Source organism: Nomascus leucogenys, chromosome 23 (assembly GCF_006542625.1).
Source record: "Nomascus leucogenys isolate Asia chromosome 23, Asia_NLE_v1, whole genome shotgun sequence".
NCBI classification, from domain to species: Eukaryota; Metazoa; Chordata; class Mammalia; order Primates; family Hylobatidae; genus Nomascus; species Nomascus leucogenys.
The window spans coordinates 4,415,686-4,438,160 of record NC_044403.1 but is presented as its reverse complement, the minus strand read 5'-3'; the positions used below and the strand labels follow the sequence as shown (position 1 = coordinate 4,438,160).

The following is a 22,475-nucleotide window of genomic DNA, read 5'->3' as shown; positions in this document are numbered from 1 at the left end:
TTCCTTTTTGAACAGGAACCATTCCCTTGATGTCAACAATATCACCTTTCTTATAGATCTGCATGTATGTGGCCAAAGGAACAACTCCATGTTTTCTAAAAGGCCTAGAGAACATCTATGGGGTGCCTCTCCTCTTTTTCTTTGTGTTCCTCATCATAGTAAATTATTAGAAGATGGTGGTTCCAGCCAAAAGAAAGGCATCCCAATTCTTAAAACATTATAGCAACAATACATTCTGAAGGAAGGTATTAAAACTGTCAAATATAATTACATCTGAAAGCCTCAGCTATACATCCCAGCAAATAACATAGTCAAGGACTTAAAATCCTATTCAGTGAATCAGATCCACTGATCAGCATTACTTCTTGACCCAAACCCCTCAGAACTCTTAAGGACAAATGGCGTAATTTGCTGTATCTTAGCAAAAACTGTTGTTCATTTCTATTTGTCACTTCCAACCACCCCACTTATTTTATCTTACAAATGGTTGATATCCAGTCAACCTCTGCACATTTCTCTGCACACTGTTCTGTAACATTCACCATATGTATCAATCAATAGATAGTTATTATTGATAAGAGCCTGCTATGGTTTGGATATGGTTTGTCCCCACCAAATCTCATATGGAAATGTAATCTCCAGAGTGGTAGTGTGGAGGCCTAGTGGGAGGTGTTTGGGTGAGGAGGGCAGAACCCTTATGAATAGATTAATGCCCTTCCTTGGAGGTAAGTTCTTGCTCTATTGGTTCCCACAACAGCCATTTGCTAAAAAGGAACCTGGCACCTCCGCTCTCTCTCTTGCTTCCTCTCTCTCTATGTGAACACTGCACACAGTCAGCTCACCGTCATCTTCCGCCATGAATGGAAGCAGCCTGAGCCCTCACCAGATGTCTAATCTTAACTTTCCAGCCATCAGAATAGTAGGCCAAATAAAAGCTTTTCTTTATAAATTACCTAGTCTCTGGTAGTTTTTTATAGCAACAGAAAATGAACTAAGACAGTATCCAGTTAAATATTTGTTGAATAAACAAATATACGCCAAATGAAACAAATAAACAAATATACACCAAATGAAACAATAGCAATAATACTGCCAAAACAGCTTTATTTACTGAAAACAATTTCAAATGTATAGTTTCTTTTCTCCCCACATGGAGGATAGACCACAATCCTCGATATGCAAAGTCAGCCTGTAATTTAAGATTACTCAAAATTATCTAATAAATACCAAAAAAATTATTTATACTAACCTCGTAAGAATGTAAGGCGAAAATGAAGCTGGATTATCCTGCTCTGAAAAGAGGGGCATGGATCCTCCCATTATCCACAGACGGAAGTACAAAATGACAAGCACCTTCAGAGAATAAGAAGATTCAGTGAGATTGCCACCAATAATCTCCACCCTTTTCGCATGTGCATTCTGTTCCCCTAACAGGGAATGAAGTCAGTCGCCCCTTCCCTTAAATCTGAGTTAGTCTTGTGACTGGCTTGTATTGACCAACAGAACATGCAGAAGGTACCTTATGTCAGTTCTGGACCTCATCTTTGAGAGGTACAGCAACTTTTAGTTCATTCTTTTAGAAACCAGCTGCCATGTGGCAAGGAAGTCTTGACTACCCCTCTGGAAAAAGAACAGGGAGAGGCCCTCGGGGATGAGGTATCACGTAGAGGAGAACTGAGATGACCTGGCTCAGGTGATAGCTGAATAAACTTGATTGAGTAACCTCAGCCCCAAATCATGATGATCAGAAGAACCGAAAAGCTGAACGCTGCCCAAACTAAGCAGGTAGGACAAATATAGGGTTGTTATATTTAAGCCACTAAAGCTTGGGGTGGTTTGTTATGCGGCAATAGACAACTGATACGGCCAGGATTGCACTGCCTCCTCTTGAGACAACTCAGCCTCAGCATCTTGAAAGGGACTCATAGAACACTGCAGTTCACATTGTCCACATCATCAAAACCACATATCCCTGGAATGCTTTCATATATACCTTTGGACGCTTTGTAACATTACGGCATGACAACTGTTTGATCCCAACGTCATGATGTTAGAGTCTATTGCTGATTCTATTAAATAATTTGAATTACATCTCTGAGCTTAGAGTGAAAACATTCCTTATCAGATATTTCAAAAGTGTATATATATATATATATATATATATACTTACATAACTTAGGACCAAAATGGCCCTTTTTAAAAATGGTCTCATGGTAAGCAGGAAATTTCTATTGCTGCTTGCTCTCAGATACCTAAAATGGGAAAGAAAAAAAATCTTAGATAAGTGTGTCTACCAGACACAATGTTCTCCTTTCAAGGTGAAGCTGCTGCAGCTCTGAAGAAGCCTGCAGAGAACAATGCTGAGAGCAGGGCTTCTGGAGCCAGAACACCTGGGTTTCCGTTCCCAGTTCTGCTGCTGCTGAGAGCCCGGGAGACCTTGGGCAAGTTTCCGAACCTCTTTGCACATCTATTTTACTCACTTATAAAAGGGAGACAAGAATAGTATCTACCTCACAGGAAAGTTGGGAGGAATAAATGAGATAATATCTAGAACAGGACTTAGCTTTGTTAGCTATAAATATTACTATCCCGTCGAATCCCAAATAACCCAGTCATTTTGAAAACAATACATTTACACTGGTCACAGGCATAATCTTAAACAAAATAAGAGTTTATTTACCTACTTAATATAATTTGAAGGCTCCAGTGTCTTCCACCCACAAAATATCTCACAAATCTCTTACCTCTAAAAATAGAAAAGGCCAAGGTTGTAGGAGGTTAAGTAATTTTTTTTTTTTTTTTTGAGATGGAGCTTCACTCTTGTTGCCCAGGCTGGAGTGCAGTGGTGCAATCTCGGCTCACTGCAACCTCCACCTTCCAGGTTCAAGCGATTCTCCTGCCTCAGCCTCCCGAGTTGTTGGGACTACAGGCACTTGCCACCACGCCCAGCTAATTTTTGTATTTTTAGTACAGACGGGGTTTTGCCATGTTGGCCAGGCTGGTCTTGAACTCCTGACCTCAGGTGATCCACCCACCTCAGCCTCCCAAAGTGCTGAGATTACAGGCATGAGCCACTGCACCCAATCAGTTAAATAATTTTTTTAAGGCAACAAAGTTATGAGTATCTGTGTTAGGATTAGAGCTCACTGGTATCCAGTGAATAATTTTCTCACCTTCCTGTAGTTCTTGGAACCAAACTAGGTTACAAGAGCGTCAGCTTCTAGAGGGGCAGGAACTTGTGCGGATCCTGCCCTGCTGCAGCTTACTCACTTACAGGAAGTGGGAGTTCTGGATATCTACATATAAGACATGTGGTTGGCTGGTTTTAGAAAAAGATGATGAAAGGGAGTCAAGAGAAGGTATTAACAAGCCCCAAATGAAAACATAAAATAAGTCATAAGTCATTTTCACCTACATGCAAAATTGTACACGGAAAATACAGAGTGGAGGGGGAAAACAAAAGTCAAATCAAATCACATAAACCACAAGCACTTCCCACCTCATCCTTATTTCCTCTACCCCCTTTCATTGTTTTTTTCTCCTTTTTAAATCCAATTTTTCCACAAAGGGATTTTCCCCAACAAAATTTGCATTAAAATCTGCATGAGGTCTCTTTACACAACGGGAATGTTCTATCAGGTGAGAAATCCTTTTGTAAAACCAGAGTGGGTTAATATCTCACAAAGAAATGTCTATCCACCTTGAGGATTGCTTACAATGGCCAGGTGAGGTGGCTCACGCCTGTAATCCCAGCACTTTGGGAGGCGGAGGCGGGCGGATCACAAGGTCAGGAGTTCGAGAACAGCCTGGCCAATAGGGTGAAACCCTATCTCTATTAAAAACACAAAAATTAGCCAAGTGTGGTGGCAGACACCTGTAGTCCCAGCTACTCAGAAGGCTGAGGCAGAAGAATCGTTTGAACCCGGGAGGCGGAGATTGCAGTGAGCCAAGATCATGCCACTACACACCAGCTTGGGTGACAGAGCGAGACTTCGTCTCAAAAAAAAAAAAAAAAAGAGGATTGCTTACAAAACACACGTGGCTCCTCTGCTTTGTAACAAATGGCACTGTGAGGATGTGAGAGCCTCACGCTTCCTTCTCACCTCCCTTTTCCTCTGCCTGGTCCGTAAAGAGCTGTGGAAGTGATACATGCTCAGACCTGGCCATTCAAGTATTTAATGAGTGGAGAAAATGAGTCCAAAAAACAAAAAAGAGAGTTGGCTTTTAGCAAGCTCTGGACTGGATCCATCCTCAAGCACTGTATTTAAATCCCTTTCTTCTTCCTTAGCTGCCAACAGAGAGCTTGACAAGAAAGAACGCCAGGGATACTGTCAGCTCTCACAACCCACTGGGATAGCTACTGTCCCAAAATGGGCTTTAGGGGGGTCCACTGCTTCCTGAAATTTACACAAGATTTTGTGTGTATTTTTCTGAGGCAAAGTCCTTGGCTTTGATCTTCAGTGTCAACTGTTTCTTCGTTGCCTAAAACGTAAAGCCCTGCTAAGCGTCCTTCTGTCAGCTCTGCCTCTATTGTGACTATTATTTTCAGGCCAACTCACCCACGACCACTCTGGTTATTTCTGCTGTTCCTTTTCAGGATGTATCAATGGCAGCAGAAAGGCAGAGAATGACAGTGGAAATGGAAAAGGTGCTGGGGAGGCCTGGAGAAGCAATACATCTGAATAAAAGGGCACTTTCTGTGGTGATCTGCTTCTGAAAACATCCTTTTGAGAGGTGACAGTGTGCTGGCAGTCCTCACAGCCCTCGCTCGCTCTCGGCGCCTCCTCTGCCTGGGCTCCCACTTTGGCGGCACTTGAGAAGCCCTTCAGCCCACCACTGCACTGTGAGAGCCCCTTTCTGGGCTGGCTAAGGCGGGAGCTGGCTCCCTCAGCTTGCAGGGAGGTGTGGAGGGAGAGGCATGAGTGGGAACCGGGGCTGCACGCGGCACTTGCGGGCCAGCTGGAGTTCCGGGTGGGCATGGGCTTGGCGGGCCCCTCACTCAGAGCAGCCGGCAGGCCCTGCCGGCCCCGGGCAATGAGGGTCTTAGCACCCGGGCCAGCGGCTGCGGAGGGTGTACTGGGTCCCCCAGCAGTGCCAGCCCACCGGCGCTGCACTCGATTTCTCACTGGGCCTTAGCTGCCCTCCCACGGGGCAGGGCTCGGGACCTGCAGCCTGCCATGCCTGAGCCTCCCATCCCCCCCAGGGGCTCCTGTGCAGCCCAAGCCTCCCCGACGAGCGCCACCCCCTGCTCCATGGCGCCCAGTCCCATCAACCACCCAAGGGCTGAGGAGTGCGAGCACAAGGCGCGGGACTGGCAGGCAGCTCCACCTGCAGCCCCGGTGCAGGATCCACTGGGTGAAGCCAGCTGGGCTCCTGAGTCTGGTGGAGATGTGGAGAACCTTTATGTCTAGCTCAGGGATTGTAAATACACCAATCAGCACCCTGTGTCTAGCTCAGGGTCTGTGAATGCACCAATCCACACTCTGTATCTAGCTACTCTGGTGGGCTTGGAACCTTAGTCTAGTCAAGGATTAAATACACAATTATTGTTCTAGTCAAGTTGTAAACACAATCAGCACCTGTGTCTAGTCAGGGTTTGTGAATGCACCAATCGACACTCTGTATCTAGCTGCTCTGGTGGGGCCTTGGAGAACCTTTGTGTCCATACTCTGTATCTGACTGATCTGATGGGGACGTGGAGAACTTTTATGTCTAGCTCAGGGATGGTAAACACACCAATCAGCGCCCTGTCAGAACAGACCACTCAGCTCTACCAATCAGCAGGACGTGGGTGGGGCCAGATAAGAGAATAAAAGCAGGCTGCCCGAGCCAGCAGGGGCAACCCGCTCGGGTCCCCTTCCACGCTGTGGAAGCTTTGTTCTTTCGCTCTTTGCAATAAATCTTGCTACTGCTCACTCTTTGGGTCCACACTGCTTTTATGAGCTGTAACACTCACCGCAAAGGTCTGCAGCTTCACTCCTGAAGCCAGCGAGACCACGAACCCACCAGAAGGAAGAAACTCCGAACACATCCGAACATCAGAAGGAACGAACAATTCCAGACGCACCACCTTAAGAGCTGTAACCCTCACCACGAGGGTCCGCGGCTTTATTCTTGAAGTCAGTGAGACCAAGAACCCACCAATTCCGGACACACTTTCTCAAGTTCCCTCTGTTGCTTGTTTATTTTAACGTAGTGGAAAAATTATCAGTGGTTTTCCTTTCTATAGAACAACAAACCACAAAGTTTAGGATATTTTTAGGTAAATTCTCCTTTTCTTTTTTTTGAAACAAGAGTCTCACTCTTGTCGCCCAGGCTGGAGTGCGGTGGCGTGATCTCGGCTCACTGCAACTTCCGCCTCCCGGGTTCAAGCTATTCTCCTGCCTCATCCTCATGAGTAGCTAGGATTACAGGCACCTGCCACCATGCCCGGCTAATATTTGTACTTTTAGTAGAGACAGGGTTTTGCCATGTTGGCCAGGCTGGTCTCAAACTCCTGACCTCACCCACCTCGGCCTCTCAAAGTGCTGGGATTACAGGTATGAGCCACCACACCCAGCCAATTCTCCATATTTTGTTTCTCTGAAAGCTTGCTATGATGGCTATTTTACTGAGTTATATTTGTGAAGCGTCCCCTGGTTTCTTGAGAAAGTCCATTTCTCAAGAAGCTAAAGTCACCAAATAATTTATTGTTAAAATGTAGCATCCCAATGTAATGAAAGCCTAAATTGGTAAAGAGAGCAGTAGATGAAAAAAAACGATGACCTCTTCAAGATTTCTATTTCTAGTTGTTGACCAATAGTAAATGAGAAAGTAAGCCAAAATAACATGGCCCTCTTTTTTGGTAAACACTAGGTCAGAGGCTGAGATCCCTAAGCTCAGACAGGGAGCACTCTAAGGGCTAAATTCTCTGCATCTTTTCCTCTTTCCCCACCCACACCAAAAATAAACAGACTTTCCCCATCAGTCCAATACACATGATCTGTGAAGTAGAACCAAGTAACAACACTCAATAACAATACTATTAACAGCAATAATAAAAATAGCAACAACTAATATGTGCCAGACACTAATCTAAGTGATTTGAGTGTAGTAACTTATTCACCACTTACAACAATTCCATGAGGAAGAACATTATTATTTCTTTCTTCTAAAGGAGGAGAACCTAAAACTGGAAATAATACTTAACTACGACATCAGATTCTCTCAGTTATTCATTGCAACTATAAGATAAAGTACCTAACATTGTCTTCAAATACAATTTACTATGTAAATGCTATTACTATTTTTTTCTAATTCCAGTCAAGTTCTCCATTCTTTTCCTTGCAAAGCCAGAGAACATGTCAACAACAAAACCCGACCACTGATGAAACCAACAGAATGAGAACTAGGGATCCAGGGTTCTATTCCTCTGATCCCATCTAACTTGTCACATGATATAAAATAAACCTACCTGAGCTTCACTTCCTTTCTTTATTAATGAATGTTAGACCAAATGGTCTCAGGGTCCGTTTTAGGTCTAAAATATTGTGATCCTTGGATGTTCTCACCAACTGATGACACCAAAACTGACCAAGGAAAAACGAAGAAACTACCCAATTTCAAAAAAAAAAAAAGAAAGGAATGTCAAGGGATTCGTGAAAAGTCAAATATTAGTTGACCCTTCACTTGGAGTAGGACCTTCAAAATTTGCAGTTGCATATGAAAAAACAGTTTAACATTAATTGAGGTTATTGGCATCGAGGTTATTGGCATTGTAAAACAGTATTTGTAACAACTTCTGATTCTTGCCAAATAAAAGCAAAAGATTAAGGTTAGCCATAGTCAATTCCCTAATCTACGCTCCCACATACCCAAATTTTCTGACTACTCACATCCACCATCCCAGTATATCATACTCAAATAAAAGTCAAGTTTACCTTCCATAGTTACTTGGTCCTCAAATCCTATTGAGAGATATTAGCAGAGATCAGAACAACCAGCCAACCATAATCATCCACCCACCCATAATCTTGAGAGCTAAATAAATGGTTATTATATATCAATGACCTTTGTTAACACAGAATTATCATGTCAATAAATAATTGATCATATGACAAAGATTCTTTGTTTGACCAAAATCTAGTCAGGTTCCTGAACCTTCTCCTAGGCCCAATCTGTGCACTTTCTTGTAAAATCCAGTCTTAGCAAGAATCCCGCTAAATCAGTTTAGCCAGAAACCCCCACCATCAAAGCTGATCACTGTCAATATCTGATCAAGTTTTTCATCCTCCACCATCTCCCAGGACATGTCTCATCGCCCTGGCCTATCTTTAGGAAGAATCCTATTAGGTCTATTTAGCCAGAATTCTCCCTTATTCATGATGTTTTCTCTTAGTAATTTTCCATCCACTGACGCCCCCCCAACCCACCACACTCTGCTCATTGGCTATAAATTCCCACTTGTCCATGCTATATTCAGAGTTAAGCCCCAACTGTCTTCACCACTGCAAAATTCCATCACAGTGGTCTCTGTATCAATTGCAACAGACCTAGCCTCACCTTAAAGTTTTCCTTACAGTGTTTTAACCAGTGTTATTTGAATATTTTTAACACATATAGCAAGATGATCAATAAATGCTTACTGAGTCAAATCAAATTGTAAACATCCACCCCTTTTCTTTTCTTTCTTTTTTTTCTTTTCTTTTGAGACGGAGTCTCGCTCTGTCACCCAGGCTGGAGTGCAGTGGCACAATCTCGGCTCACTGCAAGCTCCGCCTCCTAGGTTCATGCCATTCTCCTGCCTCAGCCTCCTGAGTAGCTGGGACTACGGGCGCCTGCCACCATGCCTGGCTAATTTTTTTTTTTTTTGTATTTTTAGTAGAGATGGGGTTTCACCATGTTAGCCAGGATGGTCTCGATCTCCTGACCTCATGATCCACCTGCCTCTGCCTCCCAAAGTGCTGGGATTACAGGTGTGAGCCACCACACCCGGCCTACCCCTTTTCTTTACCTGTGTTTTCCTTACCCTCTCATGGTAGATCAGGGTACAAAATAAAAGTGCTCACAGCTTGGAATGTGGCAGCAAGTTGGAAGAGAAAAACCACTTTCCTCTGGAAATGGTAATAGTACTATTTCCCTTACCTGGAATACTAATGATTTCAATGAAGATATGAAATTAGTCTTTCCAGCTCTTCTCAGAATCTATAAACACCTGATAATTTTTTCCTAAATGTCAGTTCCAGGTAGCAAACATCTCAGATACAATGAATTGTAAGTGTTTAACATTATAGCAACAAATTATAAACAGTGATATATGAAATTTCTTCTAGAACATCAATCTTAATTGACTTAACTTCCTTTGCTCTTTCAACACAAAAAGGAAATTAATAAAGAGTCACATATTTGGACCAAAAAAATGTTTTGAAATCAGAGCTTTTTCAATAGAAATTCAGATTTACTGCTTCTCTTTGAAACTCAAGAAAAAAGATTTCTCAGTTGATCAGAATATAGCAAAGACACAGCTCACATCAGAAAAAAAGCATAAGCTTAACAAAAACAACAAAAGAATTTTAAGTGTCTTTTGACATTTAACAATAAAGGAAACTTAAGTGTTTATGGGTTCTCTCTTTAATGTACTTTCCTTGAACCCATGAAGTGCCTCGTCTAAACCTTAATAGGCAAAGGCATTCCATGGAGGAGCCGAACAACCTTTGATGTCTCCTTTGATATTCAAATAAAGATTCTGAAGGAAAGGAGCTAACTATTCTAAGAAAACAATGATGCATATTTCAGTTCTATCTACTCAGAAACTCAGACTGACCTTCAATACCCCATTCTAAGGCTATGATCAATTTTCCTTCCAGAAATTTTAAACTCTGAATTCAAGTTACTTACAAGGAAACAGTTACTTCAATTATCATATATTAAATGGTGAAAATGACGACAAAGAAGGCATAGGAGAAAATAATTTCAGTTCTCTTAACCATCTTGCAAATTAAAGTTAGAGGTGGAAGGAATCAAAACAGCTCACATAGTTTCATAGATGAGGGAAAAAAATGATGCCTAGAAATGTTACTTGGCCTGCAAAAAGGTCATGATGCTTCAGTGTCAAAGGTCAATGAGTTTAAGCTTCATCAGTTTACTTCTAACTTTTATTCCCTCTATGATTAATTTAGTCAGAGGCCCTAGTTTTTTATTCCTTCTACAACTAGTAGCAAAAATTTCAGACATAACCCTTGTCTCTCATTAACAGTCCCAGGGAAGTTTCAATTCATTAGTGATGGCAGGTACTGAATCCATTTAATAGGCACCAATCACTGTGCTAAGCACCTTACCATTTTTATTTCATACTAGCCCCATGAGTCCATACTTGTCCCTGTCTTGCAAATGAAGTGGAGGAGGTACTTACTCAGGGATCTCATGGCTGGCAAGAGGCAAAGGTGAGACCCAAATCTAAATCCAAATCAAGCATTCACTACTCTGTACAGCATAGAAGTAAAATAGAGCTGGTTTATTCAGCATGTTTCCAACAGAGATCATTGTTAAACTGCATTTCTGCATGTTAACAACACAATGACTTCTGCCTTTGTCTGTTCATGGTGCTGTAATAAAATACCACAGACTGAGTAACTTACAAAGAACAGAAATTTATTTCTTCTAGTCCTGGAGGCTGGAGAGTGCAAGATCAAGGCACCAGCATCTGGTAGGCCTGGTGAAGGCCTTCTTGCTCGTCCTCACACGGCAGAAGAGCAGAAAAGCAAGAGACATAAACTCTCTCTGAAGCCTCTTTTACAAGGGCATCAACTTATGCACCTCGCAGAAAGCCTCACTCTTAATACTACCACAATGGGGATTAAGTTGCAATGCAAATTTTGGAGAGGTTTCCACATTCAAACCATACCAACTTATTTTTTTTTTTTTTTTTTTTTTTTTTTTTTTTTGAGATGGAGTCCCACTCTGTCACCCAGGCTGGAGTGCAGTGGTACGATCTCAGCTCACTGCAACCTCCAACTCCCAGGTTCAAGTGACCCTCCTGCCTCAGCCCCCCTAGTAGCTGGGATTACAGGCACATGCCACCATGCCTGGCTAATTTTTGTATTTTTAGTAGAGACAGGGTTTCGCCATGTTGGCCAGGCTGGTCTTGAACTCCTGACCTCAGGTGATCCACCCACCTCGGCCTCCCAAAGTGCGGGGATTACAGGCATAAGCCACCGTGCCTGGCCCCAACTTCTAATTAATTAAAAGTGATAAAGATCATTTCAATATCTTCTTCAGTTCACAGAGTTCTACAATGAAGGCTTTTCATAGAAATGAATGAAGTTAACAGTGCATAATTTTTGAAAGTCCTTTTAATAAGCACCCTTTTAAAGGTTAACTCATGTAGTGATTGCTGCAGGTTGAAACACAAGTGCCATCCGTGTACCGTGAGAAAAAATGGTAAGAAGGAGAATGACCAGAGCTGGGAGGGCATAACTGTGTGGTGAGATGGCCAACCAGCCTGTCCCACAGAGATAAGCAACCAGCAGAAACAGGGAGTGGGACAGATGAGGATGCTCCAAGTGACAATGTAGCTGACATCGGAGGAAGATAAGAAGTGAATTAGGTGCAAAGAGATAGAATATGATGTATATACAGAGGCCTAAGATTGAGAGGGCAAGCTCAGAGGGAGAAAGTGAAAGAAGTCCATATGGCTGGAAGATCTAATACTGGTACAATGGTGAACAGAGAGACTAAGGTGGTAGGCAGGGGCCATTTCACTCCGGGACTTCGTGGCCCATTGTGGAGTTTAGACTTTATTCTGATGGCAATGGACAGTCAGTGAAGGGCTTAACACAGAGAGATAACCCCATCTGATTTCCAATAGTGCAGTGTCAGCATTGCATGACATTGGTAGAGTGCCGACTCTGAAGTCCATAACAAAGAACAAGAGGTCCAGCAGCCTCAAGGGGGAAATGGTGAACACCAGGAAGTAGACAGCTATTTTGGAAATTTCCGAGATACCAGATGTAGAAACAAATAAGAGGTTCTGGTTCAAGTAGATAGAGAGACCTTACCATAAGAATAAGTGAGAAAAGCACGTGTTACGTTTACTTAGCAGTATGATTTAGGTTTCAAGTATGTTCCTACTATACTTTAATCTTTTGATTAAAGTATACTTAGTTGGTCATCAATTTGGTATATATAAAAACTTCCTACTAAGTAGAATATTTAATTTGCCTAAACTCCCTTTAGAAGAGGATACATATTATGCATCTGTATGGCATTGACATGTCAAAGAGCTTTTCGATTCATTCTAACATTTAATCCTTGAGATATATTTATGAAGTGGGCAAAACAGAGAGAACTGGCCCCATTGTACAGATTTAGACCTAGGGAGCAGTGGATCCAGCACCAGGATTGAGTCTCCTGATGGCCAATTCAATGTCTTTTTGCTGCATCACTTGTCTCCTCTCTGACCACACATTTGCTGTGTTTTCTGTTATTTCCATCCATCCAAGCTTGTTGCAAACCAAAGACTAAATAATCCATGCAATAAAATCACTGCTACTTGCAATACACATTTGTGTAAGTGCACAAGTAAACGTTTGCACTAAGAAAAAGATTAAAACAGTCAATAGTACTATAATGATGTTTTCTGAACCTTTTGCTGGGATACATGGATGGATAAATTCAAGTACAATTAAGCTAGTGAAAAAGAGTATTTGATACTGGGACTGTCTGGGTAAACTAGTGAAACACATTTCCTGTTAACAGCAGCAGCAGCTACCATTTAATGAATACCTACTGTGCCCCAGGCATGGTTCTAATGCCTGTAATCCTTAGCACATTCCTGTCAGACAGGCACTATTAATATCTTAATGTTGCAAGTGGGGAAACTGAGGCATTAATGGTCAAATAACTTGTCCCAAGGTTCCACAGGTAGTAAGACAGGGGTGTCATAAGTTCAGTCTGTGCCCTTAACCACAAAAGCTCTGCTACCTCTCACGCCATTTCCAACAAAGTCTCTGTCTTTACTGTCCCAGGAGGATGCTTGAAATTCAAATACTATTCTCACGGATGTTTGTACACATCAGTGATATACATTTGAAAGGACATGAATTCAGGGTCAGTGTGGTGGCTCATGCCTGTAATCCCAGCACTGTGGGAGGCTGAGACAGGCAGATTGCTTGAGCTTAGGAGTTCCAGACCAGCCTGAGTAACACTGCAAAACCTCATCTGTATTAAAAATACAAAAAAATTGGCCGGGCATGGTGGCACACGCCTGTAGTCCCAGCTACTCAGGAAACTGAGGTGGGAGGATTGCTTGAGGCCAGGAGGTGGAGGTTGCAGCGAGCTAGCTGAGATCGTGTCACTGCATTCCAGCCTGGGCCACAGCATGAGACTCTGTCTCAAAAAAAAAAAAAAAGAAAAAGAAAAAGAAAAAAAAGGATAGGAATTCAGGATACCAAGATATACCTGATCCATTTAAGAAATTAACAAAAAGTCGGCCAGGCGCGGTGGCTTACGCCCATAATCTCAGCACTTTGGCAGGCTGAGGTGGGTGGATCACGAGGTCAGGGGTTCGAGACCAGCTTGACCAGCATGGTGAAACCTCATCTCTACTAAAAATACAAAATAAAATTAGCTGGGTGTGGTGGCATGTGCCTGTAATCCCAGCTACTCAGGAGGCTGAGGCAGGAGAATCACTTGAACCTGGGAGGCCTCCAGAGGTTTCAGTGAGCAGAGATTGCACCACTGCACTCCAGCCTGGGCGACAGAGTGAGACTCCATCTCAAATAAATAAATAAATAAATGAAGTTAACAAAAATTCTACTACAACTTTATAACTACAAAAGAAAAAGTCAAACTATTGAAACAGCAATATTCAATTTGACAAGCAAAATATTGAACACCGAGTTAAGTCTTAGAAGCAATATAGAAAAAGCATAGCATACATTTAACTTGTAAATTACAGAGAAAATTTACTGAGTGCATACTGTGGGACAGAAACTGTTCTAAACACGTTAATTCTTTAAGTGCATACAACAACAACAACTATAAAGCAGGTGCTATTGCTATGCTCATTTTATAGATGGGGAAACTGAGGTGTAAAAAAGTGAATTAACTTGCCCAGGACCACAAAGCCAGCCATTAGCAGAACTGGGATTTGAATGTATGCATTCTGGTCCTGAGTTCACACTCAGTGCTACACCGGAGGGCCCTTTTTACACTTGCTGCACTACCCAGGAGGGGTGCATGTGATCAAGTACTAAAGAAAGAAATCAACATGGGCTGGAACAGGAAGGAAAGCTGCGGGAAAGATCTAGGCCTGAAGAGACAGAGAAGATGAAAGAGTCTGGGTGGGCAAGAGGGGCCAAGGGGAGAGGTGCCCCAGGAAGCTGCACAGGGACTAGAGAGGGCATTGGGCTAGAGTGGGCTAGTGGGCATTGGGCACAGGGACTAGAGTGGACTCAGTGGGCTTAGCTGCCCCTAAGCAATGACAGCTCTCTGCACACACAGTATAGGCAGCCCTCTCCTCCTGTATTTGGGGGCACTACTGAAAGTGTCTCAAAGTCAAGTGTCTAAAATTTGAATGGAAGAATGGTGAAGTGGAAGTTCCAATCCCTGGAAGCTTGAGCAGCAGTACGACATCCCTACGTGATTGATGGTGACTCCATCTCCCTTGGCTCAGCCATCCATGATTTCGCCCAGGCAGTTCACTGTCCCTTCATCCTGGCCCAGTGCTTACTTGGTGCCATCCCTGTCTTTAGGGCTCATCAAGTTCCTGCAGCAGTACACTCAGAAGAAAATCTTTCCACAGCCTCTGGCCATGTTTCCAACTCCAATTTGCTCCCGAAGAGTTTCAAACCACAGGGTCAGTACCCAGGACACTGATGGGGTCCATTGCTAAGTGGGAGGGGTCATTTTGTATTATAGATCAGTGCCTTGGTCTCCTTCATCTCTTGCATCCATGTAGAATGCAGGCCAGGTCAGTCCAGTTGACTCTCTCCCCCACCTCACTTTCTATCCCACCTTTATACTGGAACACAGGCTGGGGTTTGTGCTCCAGATCCAGGCAGCTTCAATTTAGGGCAGACAGAGGAGAAAAGTCCCACTTAAACATCTATAAATTCACTTTCTCCAATCCAGCTTTCAGTCTAGGGCCCTCCACAGCCCTCTTCTCACCCCATCCTCATTCACATGCTCTGAAGCAACTCTAATAACAACAGACAATAAATCCAGAAGCTCTCAGACACACGTACACACTGAGTTCTCTCAGGGGCCAAGTAGGACATTTGGCATCCTGGGCTTTTCTGCAGACCACAGCTCCTCCTGAAATAGATCACCTGGCTGCACTGCAGACAAAGGCCTGCAGTAAATTAGGTGGCCTCATAAAATGCAACACCCATTATAAGGAGGTAAACAATGTAGAGAAAAAGAAAACTTTTCCTGGTCCAAACAAACCCATCCAGAGAACAGCTGACTTTTCTGGCCCCAACTCCTAATGCCCTTTCAATTTAAGATAGGATGGTTGACTGTCAGAGCCACAAGAGCGAGAAAGTGGGGAATCCAGTCATTGTTGCACTATATTGGAAAACACCTGTAAAATAAATTCACTTTCTTATAAAAATCTTACTTTGAGAAGATTTAAGTTTTATTTCACTTGGAACTCAATTTTTTACATTGAGGGGATTCATTATACTTTAAGAAAAAAGTGAAAATGTGAGGTTTCAACTCTAGTCAATTTGGTTTTATTTTCAAATTCTAATACTCACTTGCTTTGAAAGCTCCTGAGAAGAAAGCTACAACTAAGATTTCAGAGTAGAAATAAGAATCACAGCCGCTTTTAGCATAGATCATACATTGCATGCAAACAACTGTCGTTCAGATAACTGTCAGCATATCAATGTTTGTGTAAAATGCTTTTCAATATTGTGAAAATCAGAAATCCATAATAATTAAGTCTATATGATTATTTTTAAAGGCATGCTTCTTTTGTTCATAAAATTTTTCAAACATTCTTCTAATTTCCTTCTAGACCTAAGTGTCTCATTTTAAAACATAACATAAAAAGCTCAAGTAGGAAAGTTGCCAAAGGAACTAGAAATTCCAGTCTCTGTCCAATTATTTGTATATGTATATTTACATATTTGATTATATTTATTTATATTTTACTTATCGTTTCCAAAGAAAAAAATTAAGATAATTTTATAACATTGCAGTTTTCTAAGTGTTCATTACCTCTGTGTAGGACGCTATGGCTGTCAGAGGGACTTCTTTTTTTTTTCTTTTTTGAGATGGAATTTTGCTTTTGCTTCCCAGGCTGGAGTGCAATGGTGAGATCTCGGCTCACCACAACCTCCGCCTCCCAGGTTCAAGTGATTCCCCTGCCTCAGCCTCCCAAGTAGCTGGGATTGCAGGCATGTACCACCACGCCTGGCTAATTTTGTATTTCTAGTAGAGACAGGGTTTCTCCATGTTGGTCAGGCTAGTCTCGAACTCCCAACCTCAGGTGATCCGCCAGCCTTGGCCTCCCAAAGTGCTGGGATTACAGGTGTGAGCCACTGTGCCCAGCCTTGCCAGAGGGATTTCTCAGGGTCCCTTCATGCTATGCTCTCGAAAGACAGCCCTCTTGACAACACAGAGGCAGCTGGTGTGGGGAAGCAACCACAGCCCCAGGGTCACAGAGACCTGGGTTTGAATTCCAGCTCATTCAGTTATAAGCTGGGAGACTAGGCAGGCCTTTTAGCCTCCCTAGGTCAATATAATTTCCACCTTACAAAGTCATCAAAAATATTTCTATGAGATGATATATGCAAGTGGCTCACCACAGTTCCCAGCACATAAAGGCGCTCAAAGTAGCATTATTAGAATAATAACCAGAAATCAGCTGAAAATACTAAAACCCTATGGCCTATCCTTCAATACCAGAAAAAAACATCAGAAACAAATGAGTAAAGGAATGCAGATTAGTAGAGGAAAAGATTTAATCTCTCTCAAGTTCTGTCAGCTCCCTCCTTCCTGGAAGGAAAAGAAAAAAAAAACCAAATATTTTCCTAGAAGACAAAGCTATAATTTGGCATTCAACACTCTTCTTGCTGATGGGACTCCTTTAGTTCAGCTGTAAAGGTTGTGCATGCACAAGGCAGCCAGCTCTGGAGAAGGGAGGGAGGTGGCCTGTGAGGGCTCAAATCCAGCCCATGCTCTGTTCAATGACCTGTGGTGCCCAGGCACTGGCTGCACCTGCCCTAAAGAAGGGGGGCCTTTTCCTAATTCACTCAAAAGAGCGAGAAGTGCCCACACCTCAAACATCACGTACCCACCATGCCTCATGCCCACAGTGTTTTCTATTTGGCATAAAGATCCCCTATGGGCCAGCAGCAGCGCTGATCTACTACTATGATTATTACTTAATACCCACTAGACAGCTTCATTGTCCTAATGACTTTCACAGAGGCTTGTTTTATCTAATGTTTCCATTTTCTTTGCAGCCAATTTCATTTTCTCACTGACATATGACGGCAGCATTGCTGTATTTCCAGTCACCGGACTATGTGCAAAGTAACTTAATGTTCAAATGAAGAATAGCATTGGTTTCTGTCTTAATTCAGCTAAGTTTCCCTTGCAGATTCAGCATGGTGCTTTGTACAGTAATCATTTAATTCATCAAACTGTGTTTAAAAAAATCCTAACCATACAAGTCTTAATACCACATTTACAAAGCCCACAAACATCAGGGCCCAATTTGAGACTGTTATTTTAACAAATACAATTTTCCTGTCCTAAACTTAACTCAAGTCCAACTGAATGTCCACTGAACCTTTTCCAGTCTAAAGTGTCCAGATCATAGAGATTTTCATACATGAAGCTGGATTGTCATCCAGGGTGACCAACTCATCCAGTTTGCCTGGCACTAAGGAGCTTCCTGGGACACAGGACCTTCAGTACTAAAACCGGGACAGTCCTGGAAAAACCTGGTCACCCTGTGTGCCACCCTCTAGTAAGCTGGTACAGTACGGTAGAATAAACTGCTAAGGAGTAGTTCTGCAAAAGTCAAAGAAAAAAGTGGTTTATCCGTGCCCTGGACACACACGCACATACATACACACACACACACACACACACACACACACACCCTCCATGACTTTCTGTTCCTTGTGAATAAGGGTTTAATCAAAAACGAGTGCTTCTCTGGTGGAAGATATCTACTAATTGGTTCAACTTGTTAATTCCGAAAACATGAGAACTAGAATTTTCTCACTCACGCTTTCCAGCTGTCAGACAAATCTTTTCATCTAACTTAGATGAGCCAATATAAGGTATTCTTAACAGCGTTGTTCCATGAAAGCAACAAAATGGAAAGGAGGGAAGGAAGAGACAAGGGTTTCATAACGATTAAGACTGTGCAGAGTCCCCCTCTGTGTGCAATCAATGGAATTATAATGACTTTGTTTAGGGGATGATAAAGCTGCCTGGTTGATAAGTTGGTATTTCAAAAATGAAATTGAATCAAGCTTACACCATTAATTAAAAGGAATTTGATGGTTTTCATTTTAAAGCATATCATGTCTATAAAGGATGGACACAATAGTGCCTAAATAATCTTAGCTGCAAATAACCTAAACATTCAACAAAATTAAAATTCCAAAACCTCATACTTGTAATTTTGATACATTTATCTGTTTATACACTGCTATGTGTGTCAGATATTCATTTTAATTTTTAAATATTGGTTAGGACTTAATTTAAAAGTTTGTGAGTTTTCCTATTTTATGTAACTTTCTTTTACTATCTTTTCCTTGTATATGCAAGCTTTACTGACTATAAGATTATTCAAAATGATTCCCACTCTCCTTAAACATGAAGACTCCAAATTTCTGGGTCCTATCACTATTATCAGCACTCAGTGATCTCTTACTCTGACAAAAGAACCAAACTGTGAAAGTTAAGCGAATACTTCATACTGACAAAAGCAATAGATGTTAATCAGGAGAGAATCAAACTCCAGAGCATATATTTTGATACATCCTTTGCTCAAGTAGGAAACCTGATTCCCGCATTCCTGCCATAGTCAGTCAGAGATCGATTTCCAGGGATCCCATCTACACTCTGCCTTCAAACGAGAGAAAGGTCACCTCCAGGAGCGATGCACTGGGCACAATCTCTCTTCCAGACGTGAGGACACGGCAAATGGTGCTAATTCCATTAGGCAAGGGATTAAAAATCATGCTTGATCACCAATTTTCTAACTAGCACTCTATGAGAAACTGATAGAAGATGATGCCCTCGGGCAGCCAAATGAAGCATTTCACGGGCATGCCGGAATGAACCCTGAAGCCAAGCCACATCAGTGTGGGCAGCTGGGGAGTCATTAACTCTTGACAGAGCTGGCTGGCATGCCACAGTGTGTGAAGAAGAAAAACATCCTGTCCTCCTATAATATGATTTGAGGGCCAAAATAATACAATTCACATCAGGCCCTCCAGAGGAGATGCAGAAAAGGTCCAAGTCTGGTCCTTGTGTGGAAATGGAAGTACTGACAGGCACACGGATATCCACAGATATCCCTCTGCCTAAAAGCATTCATCATTTAAGGTGGATTTTCAGTTCCACCTTCAAGAAAACAGCATAAATAAATTTACTGGCCTCTAATTTTGCTGTTTCTCTTTCTTATCTAGTCAATGTAATGGGTTTCAGGATCAAGGTTATTACAAATAAAAATAAAATCAGATTTGCAGCATGAATAACCCTTTATCTGCATGTCTGTTTAGTACCTTGTGATTTTTTTGTTGTTGTTTGTTTTTGTTCTTACCACATCTTAACAGGACCAATGAGCCTACTCACTAATAAGCATGTCCTGCAGTTATTTCCATACATAAAATATGTGCCATAAAATATGCATAGAACCACAAGCAACCCAAACAAGATAAATGAATTAATCCTACTGTATGAGCCATTCTCAGACAACTAAATGATTTAATTTCTTCATTTACAAAAGACAACTATTCCATCATTACACTACGGTAGTCCCCTTTATCTGCAGTTTCAGTCACCTGCAGTCAATTGGAATCCAAAAATAGGAAATGGAAAATTCCAGAAAGAAAAAATTCATAAGTTTTAAATCACATGCCTTTTAAATTGTTCTGAGTAGCATAATGAAATCTCACATCATCCCACTCGGTCCCACTCGGGAAGTGAATCCTCCCTGTGTCCAGCATATCCACTCTGTTCACCCATTAGTGATGTAGCAGCCAGCTCAGTTATCAGATCGACTGTCGCAGCATTACAGTGCTTATACTCAAGGAACTCTTATTTTACTTAATAATGCCCCAAACACGCAAGAGCAGCGATGCTGCCATATGGCTATAATTGCTCTACTTTATTATGTTATTGTTGTTAATCTCTTACTGTGCCTAATTTATAAATTAAACTTTATCACAGGTATGTATATATAGGAAAAAAAGTAGCAATAGTATGTCTAGGATTTGGTACTATCCATGGTTTCTGGCATTCACTGGGGTTCTTGGAATGTATCCCCCACAGATAACAGGGAAGTACTTTATTTTAGAAATTTAATAAACTAATATTTCTGCAACATTCTGAAACTCATTTACTAAACAACTTCATCTGTTGGTGATACATACAAGAATCAGAGATGAACAAAAGTCGCTTCTGAGCAATCGAAACTAATGTTTCAAACTCACAATTTTCTGACTTTCATTTCTAAAACAAAATAAAACCATAGAGAAGTGCTGCTATGCAGTGGCTGAGATTGGCTTACAGTTCTCCAGATATTACTTCCTCTTCCTGAGCACACAACTTCTCTACTTTGCTTACAGTTAGAGATGGCCAAATGACTGAATTCTAGCCAAAGGAAGGTAAGTGGACGTGACAGGCAACAATTCCAGGTCTGGCCCCTAAAATCTTCCCATAACATTTGAACACCCAGACATTCTCTTCCTACTTGATGAAGACAAGCATGGTGACCTCCAGCCATTGTCTGAAGATGCAGAGCCACAAGATTGAGGGACAGTGGGTTTCTGAATCATAGCGTAGAGGTGAGTTGCCACTCATCAGGGACATTTGTTTCAGACTTGATGTGAACAAGAAATAAGCTTCTACTGTGTGCGAGCCACTGTTCATGGCTATGGTTATCTTAACTAGTGGAGATGCCAATAGTGATGAGAAGTAGCATCTAAAAGCAAGGAGAAATCTATAAATTCATCTTTTGGAAACAAATGTGAGATGCTCTAAAGAACATAGGTAAGCAACATTAGTGTCTCACTATTTACAAACACTACATTAAAAAAACTATAGCAGAACACAATGTGAACATGGCTACCATGAAGTGCAAAAAAAAAAAATCATGGACTTCTCATGTGAGTAAAAATTTGTATAACTGTAAAATTTTGTCTGAATAACAATTTGGCAACATACATCAAAACCTAAAACATTTCTTCAACCATTAGCAATCACACTCAAATCTGAAATGCACAGAAAGAGTTATGTCCATAATATTTATTAATTAAAAAACTGGATACAACCTAAATATCTAATATAGGTGAATAGCTAAATAAATTTTCATATAACCATGCAGTGCAATATCATTCAATGATTTTAAAATTATCTTTAGAAGAATAAAGACATGCAGGAACACTCATTATATATTACTAACAAAAAATAAAAGAATACATGACAAAGCAACACATTCAATATTCATCCAGTTGCTAAAATGTATATATGCACAACAACAGATTAGTGAGCTATGCAGCAAAACAATAATAGAAGTTTCCCCGGGGTAGTGACATTTTTCATGTATTTTGATCTTTATTTTATAATTTTCTGTAGTTCTGAATTTTTAGTAATTAACATGAAATACTTCTATAGTCAGAACAAAAGTCAGTAAATGCTATTATTTTTGAAAGTTTCTTAAAAATTAAAAATAAGGAAAGACAGAATCTCTAAAATCAGATATAAGAACTAAAGATCAAGAACCAGACAAAAATATGTTAGGCCAGCTCAGAAAACTTTATGGAATGGGCTATTCTAATAGCATTCCTCTATAACCAACATTCATAGTGATGATGCTAATATACTGCTATGGAGTGATCGCAGATAAAAGAAAAATGTGTACAACATGCTATCATTCATCTAAGACAGTAGGAGGCTATATACATTAAAGCTAAACCAAACTGAAGAAGAGAAGAATAAAAAAAGAAAGAGGAAAAGAAGGAGAAAAAGAAGAAAGGGTAACCTATAAGTAGAGGGATGAAACAGGACAGACAAGACCAGAGAGAACTCAGGACTAGAGAGACCTCTCTACCGTACCTTGTTTTGTAGATTTAGAAGCAGTGTTTATATTATTATGAAATAAAAGAAAAAAACAACATGAAACAAATGATCCATAATCATAAACTATATAAAGTAGGTTTAAATCTCAATAATTTGACCATATATACCTAGTACTATATACCTTAAAAACAAAAAGAATTATTAAAAACCCCACACACTAT

At 41.2% G+C, this 22,475-nt stretch overlaps 1 protein-coding gene across 3 annotated transcripts in view; it reads right to left on the bottom strand.

Moving 5' to 3' along the window:
* Positions 1-22,475, bottom strand: part of TMTC1 (transmembrane O-mannosyltransferase targeting cadherins 1) — a 283,499-nt gene that overhangs the window by 150,550 nt on the left and 110,474 nt on the right. For 2 of the 3 annotated variants that reach the window (XM_030804535.1, XM_030804537.1), the window contains exons 6-7: positions 2,171-2,252; positions 1,250-1,353 (exon numbers count right to left, since the gene is read on the bottom strand). The exons of the other annotated variant lie outside the window; for it this stretch is intronic. In XM_030804535.1, coding sequence (XP_030660395.1) covers positions 1,250-1,353; positions 2,171-2,252 — 186 coding nt within the window. The remainder of the gene's footprint in view (positions 1-1,249; positions 1,354-2,170; positions 2,253-22,475) is intronic. 3 annotated transcript variants of the gene reach the window in all.